General features: G+C 36.5%; 1 protein-coding gene across 13 annotated transcripts in view; it reads right to left on the reverse strand.

The window, feature by feature from the left end:
* The window catches only part of LOC138838615 (kinase D-interacting substrate of 220 kDa), a 106,404-nt gene that overhangs the window by 17,070 nt on the left and 72,811 nt on the right, over positions 1-16,523 (reverse strand). For 4 of the 13 annotated variants that reach the window (XM_070038018.1, XM_070038017.1, XM_070038013.1 and 1 more), the window contains exons 23-25: positions 16,324-16,502; positions 14,831-15,057; positions 1,703-1,834 (exon numbers count right to left, since the gene is read on the reverse strand). In XM_070038018.1, the coding sequence (XP_069894119.1) occupies positions 1,703-1,834; positions 14,831-15,057; positions 16,324-16,502 (538 nt within the window). Of the gene's footprint in view, positions 1-1,702; positions 1,835-6,088; positions 6,122-7,862; positions 7,899-12,463; positions 12,521-13,401; positions 13,516-14,830; positions 15,058-16,323; positions 16,503-16,523 lie in introns of all 13 variants that reach the window. The other 9 variants (XM_070038014.1, XM_070038006.1, XM_070038005.1 and 6 more) reach the window with 4 other exon arrangements.

Raw genomic sequence — 16,523 nt, forward strand, 5'->3', positions numbered from 1 at the left:
TACCACTTTTGGGTCTCTGAAATTTTTGTTTCCCTCAATAATCATCTTCTTTATTAATAATAGAGACAGCTTACTGATTTTATGATGTATAAAGACTGACTCTAGGGCTGGGAAGGTGGCTCAGTGGTAGAGCACTTGCCTTGCATGCATGAGGCCCTGGGTTCAATTCCTCAGCACCACATAAGCAAAAAGAAAAAAGCCGGAAGTGGCGCTGTGGCTCAAGTGGTAGAGCGCTAGCCTTGAGCTGAAGAGCTGAGGGACAGCGCCCAGGCCCAGAGTTTAGGCCCCACGACCGGACACCCCCCTCCCCCAAAAAAGACTGACTCTATTAACTTGTAAAATTTGAGTCTCTATGCTTACAATAGGCATGACATCCTGTTGGTAAGTTAAATCAAAAGAAAATGTACACAGAATCAGTTTGTGGTGGAAGCCTTTTACTGATAATGCCAAGGAATTTATGGCATGAAAGAACTGGATTGCTATTCTGGGTTCAAAAATCCAGGGTCAGTGGGTAAAGAGCAGCAGGAAGAAAACTACTATCCTGAAGGAAACCAAATCCCCTCAAGGGGCTTGAGTTGGAGTCTTGCTTTCTGACATTAACCTGGAGGTCTCCTTTGTCCATGGGAAGGCAGTGCTGACTCATGCAGACAGGGATCAGCACAAACCCAGGACTGGAGAAACAGACATTATCTGAAACCTTTCTGGATAAGTAAAATTAGTCAGATGGTATGTATAAATGCTCCTAATCCCTTAAGACATTTCGCATAGACACGAATCTTTAAAGTATGTAGTCACTAAAAACAACTATTATTGCTCTGTTTAACACTGTGATATCAAAACATAACTTAGTGGGGGAAAATTCCCTTAACTGAACTCGGATAATCTCACATAGGAAATGTCTTCTCAGCAATCTCAGGTATCAGGGTACCTACCAGAACTGTGAGAATATGATCTCAGTAGAAACCAATTTCCACAGATGCACCAGCCTTGAAAGCCCCAAACTAGGTGGCTTCACTGAATGTAATATGGCTATATATCTTAGGTGTCACATAGCTGAGGATTTGTGGGAAGTGAAGTAAGTGTGGCTTGCTCTGATAATGATTAAATCACACAAGTATATATTAAATATATCCTTTTCCAAAATATCTGGGACCAAGTGTTTCATATTCCAGAGTTTTTCCAATTTGGAAATATTTGCAGACCTTACCAGTGGAGTATCCCTAATCCAAAAGCCCGAATTCTGAAATGCTCTGAAATCTGAAGCTCATATTCATCCACATTCTCAAAAGCTTCATCTTTCAGATTTTTTTATTAACTCAACCTGCACAACTAAAGAAAACAAACCATATAAGAGAAGGCCATCAAATATTCTGTTCCATACTGGAAAGATGAGTATTTAGCTAAATTGAAATCTTCTAGAGCTTTCTATTTCTCATCAACGCATTTTTGGCACTTATATTAGATCGTTCTTAAAATAGAACACTAATTCTGCTACTTTATAATTTTTTGGTTTATTTGTAAGATGACATAGACGTGTAATGTCAGGATATAAAATACTAAGAATCCCATATTGCATTTAGAGCTTTCCTATTTCAGCTGAGACCCTGGCCACTTTGAGCAGCTCGGAGTATGTGGTCCAGAGGCCTGTCTTCTGCCCCTCAGTCCTGTCTCTAGACAACAGGCATGTCAATGTACGCATCACCTTTTTGATCGTTGCACAATACTGAGGCAGCATGCTCTGGTCCAGCCCTTCTATTTGCCTCAACTTCTCACACACGGTGTCCACAGTCATTGCATTCAGTGACAGCACTGTTCCTGTGGCAGGGCCTGATCCCTAGGTAAGCCAAAGAAAATACAAAGATGAATAGCATTTAATGCCAACTATGTGCAATAACATAAAATTCAGTAAGTTATCCTACTGAAAAAGTACAACCAATGTCTGTGGCATGTAAGGAAACAGCATTAAGGAATAGATCTAACTACACTCAATAGTTTTTACTATAGCAAAGATAGCCTCATCAAAATCACTTTTCTTAAATGATAGCCACGCATTGGCCAAGTTCACAAATGTCTACAGCCAACTTCAAGAGATAAGGGTGCTACCTTAAAAAAGAGAAAGAAGAGAGGTTAAAACAGAAAAAGAGAAAAAAGTTACTGATACCTTTATTATAGGAATACAAAAGACAAAAATCTTTGAGATAATTTTAAATGAGTATATTATAATGATAATATTAAATGAGTAGCTTTAAGTGTTTCTACAAACTACCTCAGTAGTCTCCACAGTTGAAGTTTTCATAGCTCAACTGTATTTGTGTCCAAGGAATCTTCAGAACCTGTACAACAGATTCCAATAATGGAATCTAAACACATGTGAAAGTAAGTAAAACTTATATAACATTCTTATTTAAAATGAAAAGTCAAAGCCGGAGCCAGTGCCTCACACCTGTAATCCTAGCTACTCAGTGGGCTGAGATCTGAGGATTGCAGTTTAAAGCCAGCCCAGGCAGGAAAATCTGTGAGACAATCTCCAATAAACTATAAAAAAAAAGTCAGAAGTGGAGGTATGGCTCAAGTGGTGGGTACAATACTAGCCTTGAGCAAAAGAAGCTCAGGGACAGGCCAGGCGCTGGTGGCTCACACCTGTAATCGGTTCAAAGCCAGCCCAGGCAGGAAAGTCCATGAGTCTCTTATCTCCAATAAACCACTAGAAAACCGGAAGTGGTGCTGTGGCTCGAGCGGTAGAATGCTCGTCTTGAGCTGAAGAGCTAAGGGACAGCGCCCAAGCCTAGAGTTCAAGCACCATGACTGACAAAAAAAAAAAAAAAAGAAAAAAAGAAGCAGCAGCTCAGGGACAGCAGCCAGGCCCTGAATTCAAGCCTTAGGACTGGGGGTGGGGGGTGGAAGAAACAAGAGTCAAAATAATAAATAAGTCTAGCATTTATTTACAAGAAATACATTTTCTGATGTGGTGACATTCTAAAAAAAGATCTGCCTCTGGTCAACTGTGCATGATTGCATGATTCTCCTCCATTACAGAGCTGTGTATGAATGTCAAAGGAGGCCAAGTTAGGCCTTACAAGTCACTTGCTAAATAGCTAGCAAGTGTAGATTTGAACGAGACCCTGATTTCTCAGCTTTAATATCAATTTCCTAGTTACTTTGCTCCAACTATTTTAGAAGAGACTATAGAAGCTGTAACCATAACACAGAGATGACAGAGCAACTGATCTAGAAGATAAAGATATTCCAAACAATCTGTTTACTCTTAAATCTAATTGTCTATTATAAATAAGATTTAGCATATCCTTAAGAGTATATTGAGCACATATTTTTGCTGCCTTTTTAAAAATCACTTTCAGGACAAGAGTAAACTATTACATAGCTGAAAATGCCTCTTAGTCACTTGTTAAATTTACTTGCAATGTGAAAGCATAATAATCTTACTACTAACTGGTAAATATATAGAGAACCAGTCTATTTATAACACATACAGATATTACATATGAATATAGCTAGGGGGTCAGATCATATTAAACACACAGTTGGAGTAAGAACGCTATGAGTTAGGGAGTCTTAGCAAGTTTATAGGTACATATAAGTTTGGAAATTAGTGGCAGGGAATATAATATAATTTGTTTTTTTTGTTTTTGTTTTTTGTGTTTGTCAGTCACAGGGCTTGAACTCTAAGGCCTGGGCACTGTCCCTGAGCTCTTTTGCTCAAGGCTAGCACTCTACCACTTTGAGCCACAATGCTACTTCCAGTTTTCTGGGGATTAAGTGGAGACAAGAGTCTCACAGACTGTTTCCTGCCCAAGCTGGCTTTGAGTGATCCTCAGATCCCAGCCTCCTAAGTAGTTAGGATTACAGGCGTGACAGTATCCAGCAAAACAAATATTTGTTTTTAACTAAGTATAAATGTCCGGGGTTGAATAATTGCTTTTAATATATGAACAGCAAAATACGAGTCATAATTTAGTTTTAATAGCTCCACACACAGCTCTACTTTGCCTAGATTACTATAGACAATAGTCAGTCACTATGTATTATGAAAAATCTGTCTATGAATTCTTAATACCATATTTGTTTTCCTTGTTAAGCAACTTTACTGAGATTACATATGATAAATAATTCTCAAATTTAAGTTATAGGATTCAGTAACTTTTTTTGGTCAGTTGTGGGGCTTGAACTCTGGGCCTGGGCCTGGGCGCTGTCCCTCAGCTCTTCAGCTCAAGACGAGCGCTATATCACTTGAGCCACAGCGCCACTTCCAGTTTTCTGGTGGTTAATTGGAGATAAGAAACTCACAGACTTTGCTGCCCAGGCTGGCTCTGAACCATGACCCTCAGATCTCAGTCTCTTGAGTAGCTAGGATTAAAGGCATGAGCCACCAGCGCCTGGCTACAATTCAGTAACTTTTAAGTTTATTTGCATAGTAGTGAGCCATCACTATAATAATATAGTAATTTTCAAAATCTCCAAAAGAAACCCTGTATTTATAGACTAATTGTGCATCCCTCCAAATCCTACCCCCAGCCCCTGGAAGCCAATGAGTTACTTTCTGTCTCTAGGGACTAGATATCCCTATAAGCATTACATACAAATAGAATCATACAATACATGACCATTCTTTTATTGGGCATGTTTTCAAGATTCATCCGTGTCAGTATCTATGTCAGTACCTCATGTCTGTTATTACTGAATAATATCTATCTTTAAATGATCTTAAATTTTTTAAATGTTTTATTGTTTAACCTACTTCCTTGCTCTGGAAGCATTTATAATCTGCTTACTTTTTTTTTTTTTGGTTCAAACTTTATAAAAGAATAGTTTGACTAACAAAATAAACAATGCTTATGCTGGGTTATAGACCATCAAATAAATATCCGTAAGTTCATATTGATTCAATTAAATATTTGTGGAAATAAATGTTAGAAAAAAGACAGTATCCCTTTTTGGAATTATAATTAATAAATGTGGAAGAGAAAAGTTGAAAATACTATCTGGCAAACACCACAACAATAGTAAAGGTACAGATCCATCAACAGATGCTAAAATTAGTGCGATTAATGAAAAGTAGCTAAAAAGGGCTGTATGAATAGAACCCCAATTGAGTCTTTAACTCCCACTTTCTGAATGGGGAGTAGGAAATACCTCTTTTTCTATTTCTCCCTACTTTATACTGATATACTAAAAAATAAATTCTTGCTAAAACATCAAAAAGAAAGAAAGAAAAAAGGCCATGAGTATGGATCACAGAAGGCAGAAAGCCTTCCTAGTGAATACAAGGCCCTAAGTTCAAATACTACTACCATCAAAATAAAAGACCATTTCTTTTTTGGTACTGGGGACCTAAACCCAGGACTTTGTACTTGCTAGACAGTACTTTGCCACTAAGCTACATCCCAACTTCAAAATAAAGAAAAAAGAAATGACTTTGACCAAGAATCTATGTATAACCAAAATAAGGATCTTCTGATGGAAATCTCATAAAAAGCAAGGAAAAAGAGCTCAAAAGTGATAAAGAAACAGTAAGAAAAAAAATCTGTATCTATATATTAAACAATCCAGTAACTAAATTCTTAACAGAAACTACATGCATTATTTTGAGAATACACAGAATAGTTTACATGATAATATTTCAGCATCTACCATGCGCATTTTCCTTCTGATTTATGGGGAAGCCAAAACTTATATTTCAGCATAATGATTTTATAAATACTTTAAAATGTTATCTAATTTAGACATTTGAAAGTAGCAAATGTTAGCTTGTTTAAATTGTTAAGCTTTAAAATGCATACAAATTAGAATTTCTCTAGGTAAAAGTAAAATTATTATCACTAATACCTTGAGGTAACTTCTTTATACTGTGAAGTAGATTAAAACATTATCATCTTTAGTAAATTCAATAAATAAGCTTACAATTGATAAATAGTGCCATGCAAAGGCCAAAAGCAACTATTAAAATAAAACCCAAGGCAATGAAACAAGCTCAGATTTATCAAGAGCACAGCATGAGCTATGCAGCCAAGGCCTACATCTAACAGCCTAATAGGTAAAGTGAAGAAGATTTCACTGAGAATTTCTGTACCTGTCTCTGTTTGTTAAACCCAGAGTCACATAGCTTTAAGGAAGGAATAAAACAGAGTGAAGGACATGAGCATAAAACAAAACATCAAACCACAAGTATTATGTATGCAGGCAGCACTCTAGTCTTTCTCTCTCTCTCTCTCTCTCTCTCTCTCTCTCACACACACACACACACACACACACACACACACACTCACAGAGTTCATTTCAGTAACAAGTGCTTGGTTAGCTTAAAATTATATTCTTATCATCCATATGTTTCTAATAAAAGAGTAAGTCATGCACCATACATTTAGTAAGAAAAAAGTTGCTAGGGCAAATCAATACTCTCCTAAATCCAAGCTTAAATGACAAAACCCTTCAATAGAGGGAAACGGTAATACTGTTCAAAAAGTAATGTACTCATTACCTGACTTATGTAACTGTATCCCCTCTGTACATCACCTTTACAATAAAATTTAAATTTAAAAAAGACTTAGTTAATTAGACTACCATATGACTTCTTCATAAAAGGGAATAATCTGGCCACACTGTAGTTAATGCTCAGAAACACATTTTTAAATGTGCGTTTTTTCAAAGAAATATCTCCAGACTTATAGCTGAAGAAACCACAAAGGTAAGAGAGAGGAAAAAAATGCCTGAATACTACAATTAGCATAACTATTTAGTCATATATAAGCTTTAAAATTATTTCAAAGCAAGCAACCATTGCTGTTCACTTTTTTCTTATTTAATTGGTGGCAAATATTCTTCAAATACTTAGAACAGCTTAGTGATGACTGACATCACTGTGTTAATTTATCACACTGCTTTGGTATGGTAAAGAGCAGGGCTTTCCTAGCCTTTCCTTTAACATAGCCAACACCTAGAGTCCATCATAAGAACATCATTTTCTAGTTTATATTGTCAAAGTTATTATAAGTAAACTTTCAGACTTACAAAAATACCAAAAAAGTAGTTCTAATGACATTACAATTCATTATGATACCTCAAACACAAGAAAAAGCTATTTCTTACTAGTTGAAAATGTAGCTACTTTTTAAATTTTTTATTATTATAATTATCATGTAACTTATTCTTCAAACTACTTGAAAAATATTCTGTCAAAGCTATCAGAGAAACCTTAACACTACATTGTAAGGGCAATCTTTTTTTTTTGGTAGGTCATGGGGCTTGAACTCTGGGCCTGGGCGCTGTCCCTCAGCTCTTCAGCTCAAGACTAGCACTCTACCACTTGAGCTACAGCGCCACTTCTGGTTTTCTGGTGTTTTATTGGAGATAAGAGTCTCCCGGACATTCCTGCCCAGGCTGGCTTTGAACCTCGATCCTCAGATCTCAGCCTCCTGAGTAGATAGGATTACAGGTGTGAGCCACCAGCACCTGGTTGTAAGGGCAATCTTTTAAAAACCACAAGTTCTAAACAACTACAATAAACACTATTTGTTGTCTAACTTTTAACTATACTCCAGGATTTCAATATACCACTAAATTTATGTGAAAGATGTTAACTGTTTAGAAAAATGTTTTCTTGATTGAAATCTGATGCAAAGCCTTTTACACAGAAAGTAAATTTTTGGATTAAAACAGAAAAAGAAAACAATAGTATTTTCCAACTTCAAACAAAAGAATAAGAACGCACCTCTGAACAATTGTTCAAAGTGTGACTGGTGCCCACACTGGCTGAAACTACTGTAGGAAGTGCTATGAGAGATGCCAAGAGCACCTATCCAAAGCCTACAGTCTAAACAAAATTACAATGCCGCAGAGCTCCTTACCCAGGGCACCTTTAACTTTCTTGTCCAAGTCTTCTCCTGGCAATATGAGAGACAGTTTGGTTTGGACATATGATTATTTGTAATGGGTTATAGGTTCTAAACCAGTGGTGGAAAGAAAAGTGAGTTACAGGTGAGCCCATCATTTTATTTTTTTCTCTTGGTCTTTCCATAAATTGCATTCTATTCAGTGAAAACCAATACTTTTTGTAAGTACCTTTATTAATCAATAGTATTCCTCGTCACTAAAAGTGCAGGCTCTCACAACTGCAACAGGAAGTAGCTATGAAATGACTGCAGCAGGTCACATGGGCGAGGTGGGACTTCATGCAGACAGAAGGCCACTGAGGGGACCTAGCCCAATATAGGCTTTCCACAAAGGGTTCTGCCCTTCACAAGGGTCACAGAATGGTTTATCTAAATGTCACTACAGAGACCCTTGAGCAATGCGAGGGCTTAAAAAGGTGCAGTTAAAAGTCCATGTAGAACTTTTGACACTCCAATCTCCTAACTGCTAGTACCTTGCTGTTGACCAGAAACCTTGCCAATAATTAATAGTCAAGTACCACCTATCTCATATGCTATATGTATATATACATGAGAACTTTGAGAGATAGCCGTGTAGTCACAATCCACAATTTACAGGAGAGACAAACTGCTCAGTCTCAGCCAATCAGTGTCCCACAGTGTTGGACAGACTCTCACAACACCTGAGCTCCTCGCAATGGCAACAGAAGTGGCTATGAACTTACTGATCACAGGAGCACAGCAAGTGCTCCAGTTGACTTTATGCAGTTATGATTTCCTATTGCATCTTTACACTTGCTCATATACCATGTATGGTTTTGTGTGTGTAAGCTGGGATGGATTTCAGCTATATTACACTTGTATATATTTTGTTTTAGTCAATGACAAAATAGACATTTATCTACATATACTTTTTGCATTATGTATTTATGACACACCTAAATTTCCCTTTTGTTTTCAGTATTTCTGGACTGTGTGGTTCACCTTTCAAATTACTGCAAATCTGCCTCTCCAAAGCAATACATAGGTAACTGGACTCAATAGAGATCAAACCAGTATTGCTCAAGGGTTGGCACAGCATTTCCTAGTAAAAACTTCATTAAAAGAAGGTCAAAGTCCAAGTAAAACTTCCCTGGAAAGCTTTCAGATTTTTAAAGTATACCTATGCATTATATGACATTTTATTCCACATGGCACCGCATGTGATTGACAATAGCATGTCATCTGATAATGTCATAGCAGTCATAGATTGTGTAACTACATTCTGGGATATTTTCTCTGTGACAAAATTGCCTAACAGTGCAATTCACAGAAAATACTCCTGCCATTAAGAAGGATGCATGACTATATTTGAAGTATTCAAATAGCCTAGAAACTCCTAAATTCTAGGAATTCAAGGTGACCTGGTACCGTTTAAGCCTGAGGAGAACCAAAAGATAAAACAGCTGAGCTAATCTAAACAGATTGGACTACGACATAAAGATTACTTAACATGAAAGAGTTTGAATTCTGAGTCTTTAAAGCTCTGTGGAATTTGTCTTTTCAATACTAACAACAATAATAATAAAAGTAACATTAAGGCTGAGCCATACTTAAATCTGACCTTCCCATATGGGAAAGTAGAGAGTCAGAGGTAACTTATCCAAGGCTAGCAGCTTATCACTGGCATCTCTGTAAGGCCGGGTGTGACAAAGGAAGCAGCACATTGGAGAACCATGTGCTACGAAATAGGTGGGAACTTTCTGGCTCTCCATCAGTCCAGCTACATCCCATACTTAGGCAAGCCTCACACAGTTGATCTGTGTCACAGAAGCTGGACCAGACCCAGGACACTGTCCTTAAAAGAGCCTCAAGGGGAAAGTCAGTTCAAAGTGAGCCCAGAGAAATGAGCTCCTTGATTTTAGAAGCAGGAGGTGTATCAGACTTCATTTCTGAAAAAGATTGCTCTGTGGAAACACTAGTTTGATCTAGTTCAAATATTCTCAGAGCAGAGCTTGGGTCTATTATTTTTCCATTTTCACAAAATTTGGCATTAGTTTTTTTCTCAGTCATAAAATTAGAGGAAAAATCTAGCATGAAGGCTTATATTTTAACTCTTCAGCTTTGTTAAACACTTGGATATATATGTATCTGATAAATCCTTGGCTGAATGTGATCAAAATCCAATTATTTTTATAAAGATCTGTTTTGTTAACTGGTCTGCCTCCCTTCCATGTTTGTAATAGCATGACAATTTGTTTAAAAAATATTTCTGAGAAGGGTGAACAAATGCAATCATGGTACTCAATATATACTATGTGAAAAATGAACTAGGCAACTTGATGAGAGGGTGAAATTGAGGGACAATGAAGGAAGGGCTGACGTTGTCCTGGGATTGTACTTATTACCTGACTTATGGAATTATAATGTCTCTGTACAATTGCTAAATAACAATAAAACTGTATTTTAAAATGTGCAGCTCTTAACCTGTGTGAGCAGCCCTTCTCATCCAGAGTGCATGTTGGAGACTGCTGGTTGGTGGACAGCACTAGCTCTGCTGTCCCAGACAACACTAGAAAGCCTCAGAAAGTGACTTTTGTTAAGTACCCTCCTGTGCAGCCTGAATATGCCCAACAAGCCCACGTGTAGGGTTTTCACATTTCCACCACTGTTTTCAATGTGGTTCTGAACTACATCTCTACTTCTTAGTACTAGTCTATAATGCTACTATTACTATTAATTTTTTAAAAGCAAAGGAAGCTTGGCAAGCATCTATATTATTCACTATATCAAAACTATTTTTAGTATTTAAAAGCAATAAATGATGTGGTTATTTTACTAAACAAGGGCATTAATATAGTCAGAGTACCTTTATTGGGTTTCTAAACATGCCTCAGGAATTACATTGTTTCTCCATGTTGTAGTCCTGTGATAAGGTGTAGGGGACAAACTAGACTCTATTTATTTGTTTGTTTGTTTGTCTGATATAGTGATCCCTCTCTGTATAGACCAGGCTAGCTTTGAACTCAACAGTTCTCCTTCTTATCCTCCTTAATGCTGAGATAACATGTATGTACCACCCAAGCTTGGGTCTCAGCCACTTTTTTTTTTATACATTTTTTAATTGTAAAAATTCTGTACAGAGGGGTTACAGTTACATGAGGAAGATAATGAGTACATTTCCTATTGAGCATTGTTCAGCCACTTTTTAATTACAGCTAGATGCCTACATTTTTAAAGCAAAGGAATAGCTACTTTTCCAGCATTTCTGTGTCATTAATGAATGCATCAAATTTTTCACAGTATCTGGTTTTCATCAAATCTTTGCTAAGGAATTTTAGCTCAGGGCACTTCACTGCATGCATGATTGTCTGTATAAAAGGTTCTCTGAGTAAACTAAAAGTTGTTCCTGCATACAGTGGCAATGATCCATGGATTAAAGGTTCCCTGAGCACGTGAACAGAATTGTTGTGGCTGATTATGTCTATCATTTGTAGATAATTGAAGTTTCTTAAACATTTCAATTGAAATGTTAATGACTTAAGAATCATCAACTCCTCCTTGAAACAATAAAATGGTTTTTCTCTCACTACATTAATTCAAAGGAAATTAAAAGTTAAACTATTGCCTACCTAAACACTGTTTTAAATTTTTAAAAAATTATGGATAAATATAGGATGCAAAGTTCAATAAGAACTATCCTCATTACCTTACTTACATAACTGCAACCTTTGTGTATATCACCTTTGCAATAAAATAAAATTTTAAAAAATAGGATGAAATATTTTACCCATTAACTCTAACTAATATATTGCATTTCAGCATTGTTTCAGGTCAAATTTGCATGGTATATTGTATCTGCATAGAAACAAAAGTTTGGTTTCACACTGATGGAATAAATTAAGATTTTTAAGGCTCATTATGACCATGTGTTACTAAGTATAAAGTCTTGAATAATCATACAAGTGACTTCTATGAATTTTGGGGGTTTTGTTTTTTAAAGAAGCTTACTTTCAAGTGTTAAGAGCAAAACGATTTATACATTTTCCTTTTCATGCTGAACTAGCTCTAGTGCTTGTCTGGAAATGTTGTTTAAATAAAAAAAAAAAAGTAGAGTTTCACTAACTGTAATTACTTTTAGATTAAGAATGAGTTACAGAAAATGTGCTTGGTCTACACCATCTAGCTCATGTCTCTTTGATTTGGGATATTTCTCGAACTATTCAACATGTATAGCACCAAGTGCAACTACAGGGTTTATCAAAAACAGTCAAAGGTGAAACAGAGCTCAGGACTAAGGAACAAATACTGACTGAATGTTCCCAGTGGCTATTGGAATCTGCCCTTTTTTACTGAAGAATAAAAGACCCTCTGATGTCACTGAAAAGGGGAAAAGCAGGAAGAAATAAAGGGAGAAGTTAAACATTAGCCTCATATTTCATCCACGAGCTACAAGTATTAGTATTCAGTTACTCTCCACTCGCTTCCCATCACACAAGTGCAGCGTTAGTGAACTGCTGTCAGCACAATTATGACCGTCATTACTACTAAAGAAGCAATGAGATACTAGCGTTCCACACCACAAGACTGCTCATTACCCTCGAGGAGTCTGTGGGTGAAGAAAGCCCCTCAGCAGCGTCCTCCTTGATAACCTCCTACCAACATAAAACAGAAGAGTGTGGGTGCAGGGTTCAGGAGTGAGTCACGTATGAAGATCACATGAAGATGAATGATCACAATGCTACACTAATAATATGTAAAACACCCAAACATTTAGGCAATTAGCATTCCTCTTTATGGCATTTTAAATTTCAATTAAAATTACATTAGCTGGGAGGTTTTTTCTTTTTAAATTTAATTTTATCATCAGGAGTCCCTAATATGTTAGGCATGTGTATTTTGCTTTTAATTAATTAGTTAAAACTACATTTGAATAATTTTTCTCTTACCCTGCTTAATTTGTGTCATCACTAGACTGAATTTCCCCCCCACTAAATCCCCACCCCTCTACCCCTTTTTCCTTTGAGAAAAAAAAAAATCTCACTATGTAGTCAGGTTGGTCCCAAGCTCACCATCATCCTGCTTCAGCCTCCCAAGTGCTGGGATTATAGGCATGCACCACCATGCCTGGCTCCATCTTCTATTTATTATACCATGGTGTAAATATACATATACATATATATATGAACATGTATACATATATATGTATATATTACAGTACAATGTATGTATTCCATTTTAAAAAGACCTTAGAAATGATCAGATGAACAGTTTTGTTTTTTAAGGTTTTGGTAACAAATACTGTATTATAAGTCAGAAATTTCTGACAGAAAACACAACATTTTGTCACTGAAACTTGTTAGTCATTTTTTTCTACAGATATTTACCAGAAATGCAAACAGTATACATTTTATGTTTCTTAAAAATTTTTATGAATAAGTTTTATTATTTTACTCTGGAAAGGAAAAACCCCAATTTCTAATAGTGTCTGTTTTTTATGAGATTAATATTTTAGTTACCCTTTTAATATACTTACTAGGCCATTGTTCTGATCTCTGGGCAAACTCGGTTTTACTGATGAGCGTGAGATGAGATGTTGGGAACCGCCAGGGTAATACCTTGGCGTGTAAAGGTATGGGGCAAAGAATGGCTATGGAAAAACACGTAACAAAAGAGGGCATGAACAATTACAGAAATCAAAGTGTAATGAGATTTATCAAATGAAACCAACCAATCAATGCAATTCCAAAAGTTTTAAAACAAGTGACAAAACAAAAAAATAATGAAGGCTCCTTCATAGTCTACAAGACATCAAACCCAAACTTAAAACATTATTTACATTTTTATGTTGCTCATTTAATATATACTTTTTTTAAGCACCTATGTTTTACACCTTACATTCTGGATCAAATGTTTCTCTTTACTTTTAATGTGTTTACAGGCTTGTCCTGTGTTAGGTTCCAAGTAACTTATGTACATTAACCCATAATCTCTCTTCAGAAAATAGTGTGAAATTTTATTAGAATACTACTGCTTACAAATAAAGATTAACCCCAGTAAGACCCATAAAGTCTGGATCACAGGGAACAAACACACTAGCATGGGTTCCAGTTCCCAGAGTGCACTCAAGTTCACAGAGTTTACCTATCCTGACACCCCAGAGTGTGCTCTACACCCTAAACAAGCAAGTGTATTACAGGTGGAGAGTCCACTGCTTACATGAGACACATCACCAGAGAATTTACTTGTAACTAATAGAGACAACAAAAATAAGAAATTGCTATGGGCTCCAGAGTAGAGTTCCAGAAAGTATATTTCTATGTTTCATGCCTCATTTTCCTATGTGAAACACTAGCTTTTAAGGTTGGTAAGTAGCAATAAATACCTTCAGTCAACTAAGCCTGATACAGTCTGAATACCACTGATAATTGTGCTTTTATCTTCGATTTAGGAATCATACTGAATGTAACTTGACATTAAACTTTAACAATGGGTTATAACAGTAATAACTGGCTCTAATGAGTACTCCAAGCAGTATTTTCCGATTATTTTCTCATACATCAAAGATACAAACCATGCTATATAGAAGGACCTATTATAGGAATTTATCACTTCAGTAAATGATTATATAAATGATTACGCAGGACATACTATAGGTGCATTATCTAACAACTGACAAAGAGAAATCAATGCCTGTAGAGCATAAGCCAGTCACCACTGAACTTGTGCAGTTCACTTTTTTATCAAGAAAATAAGCTAAATCATCTCTAACACTCCAATACCTGGGAGCTCTGGGACAGGCTAACATTCAGAACTGTTTGTTTTTAAATCACTCATTTTATATTTAAACTTCACATTTTTCTATTTTAAAGTCAAAGTATAGTTTAAAAACACAAAATTCACACACAGAAAACTTCTGAGACTTCCTTGGAACAAATCCTTAGAAAGGGTGCACCCCTCCTTACCCTGTTGTAGAAGGGATGCTGAGGGCCTGTCAGGCCGCTGTAATAGCTGCTGTGTGGCTGCGGTGACACAACCCCACCTGCGAATGGCCCATTGAAGGATGTTGAGGAAGAGCAGACAGATGGGGGCTGACTATACCCCGATGCTGGACGTGCAGGAGCTTCATGTAGGGGGAGTGGAGGGTATGCAAGACCTCCTATGTTGATCTGCTCTCTTGCAGCACGAACATCTGGAAGATTCCGCCATATCCAAGAAGGCAAAAGAAAACAGGACACTAGTAATTAGTTTACCAGAAAGAAACATGATTTTATCACAATTGCCAGGCATTCCAAAATCAATGGCAAGAAATCTTGAGCTTTTAGTGAAAATTGTCTAACGTATACATAAAAGTTTTTCTCACTAGGTGAAAAGTCACCAACATCTAGCTTCTTCTCTTCAGTTACCAGACTCAATTCTACTATGACCTTTTAAAGATTTATTTGTGATATATTAACAACTCTTAGGAGTCTTACAATGTCAACTCAAATTTGTCTATTTATTAATATACAGAATATTAGCTAAAACTGTGGGTTACAAACTACAAAATGCATCCATCTCCAAACAAGATTCCATCCCCACAAACACATCTGTTTTATAACGCTGAAACTGAAAGAAGGCAGTAGCAACTCAGTTTTCAAACTGTCACATAATAGTTGTACATGTGTACGTAATACAATGTGTTACTTCACTGATGTGTATGTTGTAAAATAACTGATGTAGGGAAATTAGCATATCTTTCACCTCAAACACTCATCATTACTTTATGATGAGACCTCCTGAAATGCTTTCTTCTAGGTATTTTGAAATAACTTTGTAATAGTTAACTGTTAACTACAGTCACTGTACTGTGTAATGAAAGGCAGAACTTATTGTTCCTGTTTAACTGCAAACTTTGTACCCACTGACTGACCTCCTTTCCTCCCCTTTCTTCTCTCTCTCCCAGACTGTGCTGAGCACTGTTCTACCACAAGAAGAGTTTTTTGTATGACATGTATGAATGAGATCATACAGTATTTGTCGTTTGGTGTATGCCTTATTTCACTTTACACAGTATTGCAGGACTAATAAGGCGATCTCAATTCCTGGAAAACTCAAGGATTGGCAGCAGAGCAGTATCAACAAAACACAATGTTCCAAAATAAGCTTTGGTGTGTTTGTGTTCTCGTGTATACACTGGTACCCTAAAATCCTAATGTTACTATCCTCAAGTTCCAGCTTATACATTTAAATTAACAACTTAAAACTAATATAAAGGTTTTCTTAGCAGGTAACATTCTCTTAACATCTCCCAAAGGATGTCAAGACTCCTAGTCTTTAATTTCATTAATTCTCCTGAGAAGTGTATGGTTCAATGTTCTTGGTTTTTCATAGTGTTGAGAGCTTACATAGCTAAGTTAGAAACAGGAAATATTTGAGAGCTTCAGAAAAGTAAAACTGAAGTGCTGAGAATACCCACCTGCAATAATCTCCCGTAGTTTGGGATCTAGGTTTACAGTGCATGGCAAAAAAGTCTTTACATCTCGAGCCACAAGAACCGGAGTCCTCGAAGACAAAAAAACTTCAAAATTTCTTATATCTCCATCAATTTCAAGCAGTGGCTCAACATCTTTAGTTGTTGGAATATTCTTCGATATTCTTCAAACAAGAAATAAATAA

The sequence above is a fragment of the Dipodomys merriami genome, unplaced genomic scaffold (assembly GCF_024711535.1).
Source record: "Dipodomys merriami isolate MVZ:Mamm:240054 unplaced genomic scaffold, mDipMer1.0.p SCAF_285, whole genome shotgun sequence".
NCBI classification, from domain to species: Eukaryota; Metazoa; Chordata; class Mammalia; order Rodentia; family Heteromyidae; genus Dipodomys; species Dipodomys merriami.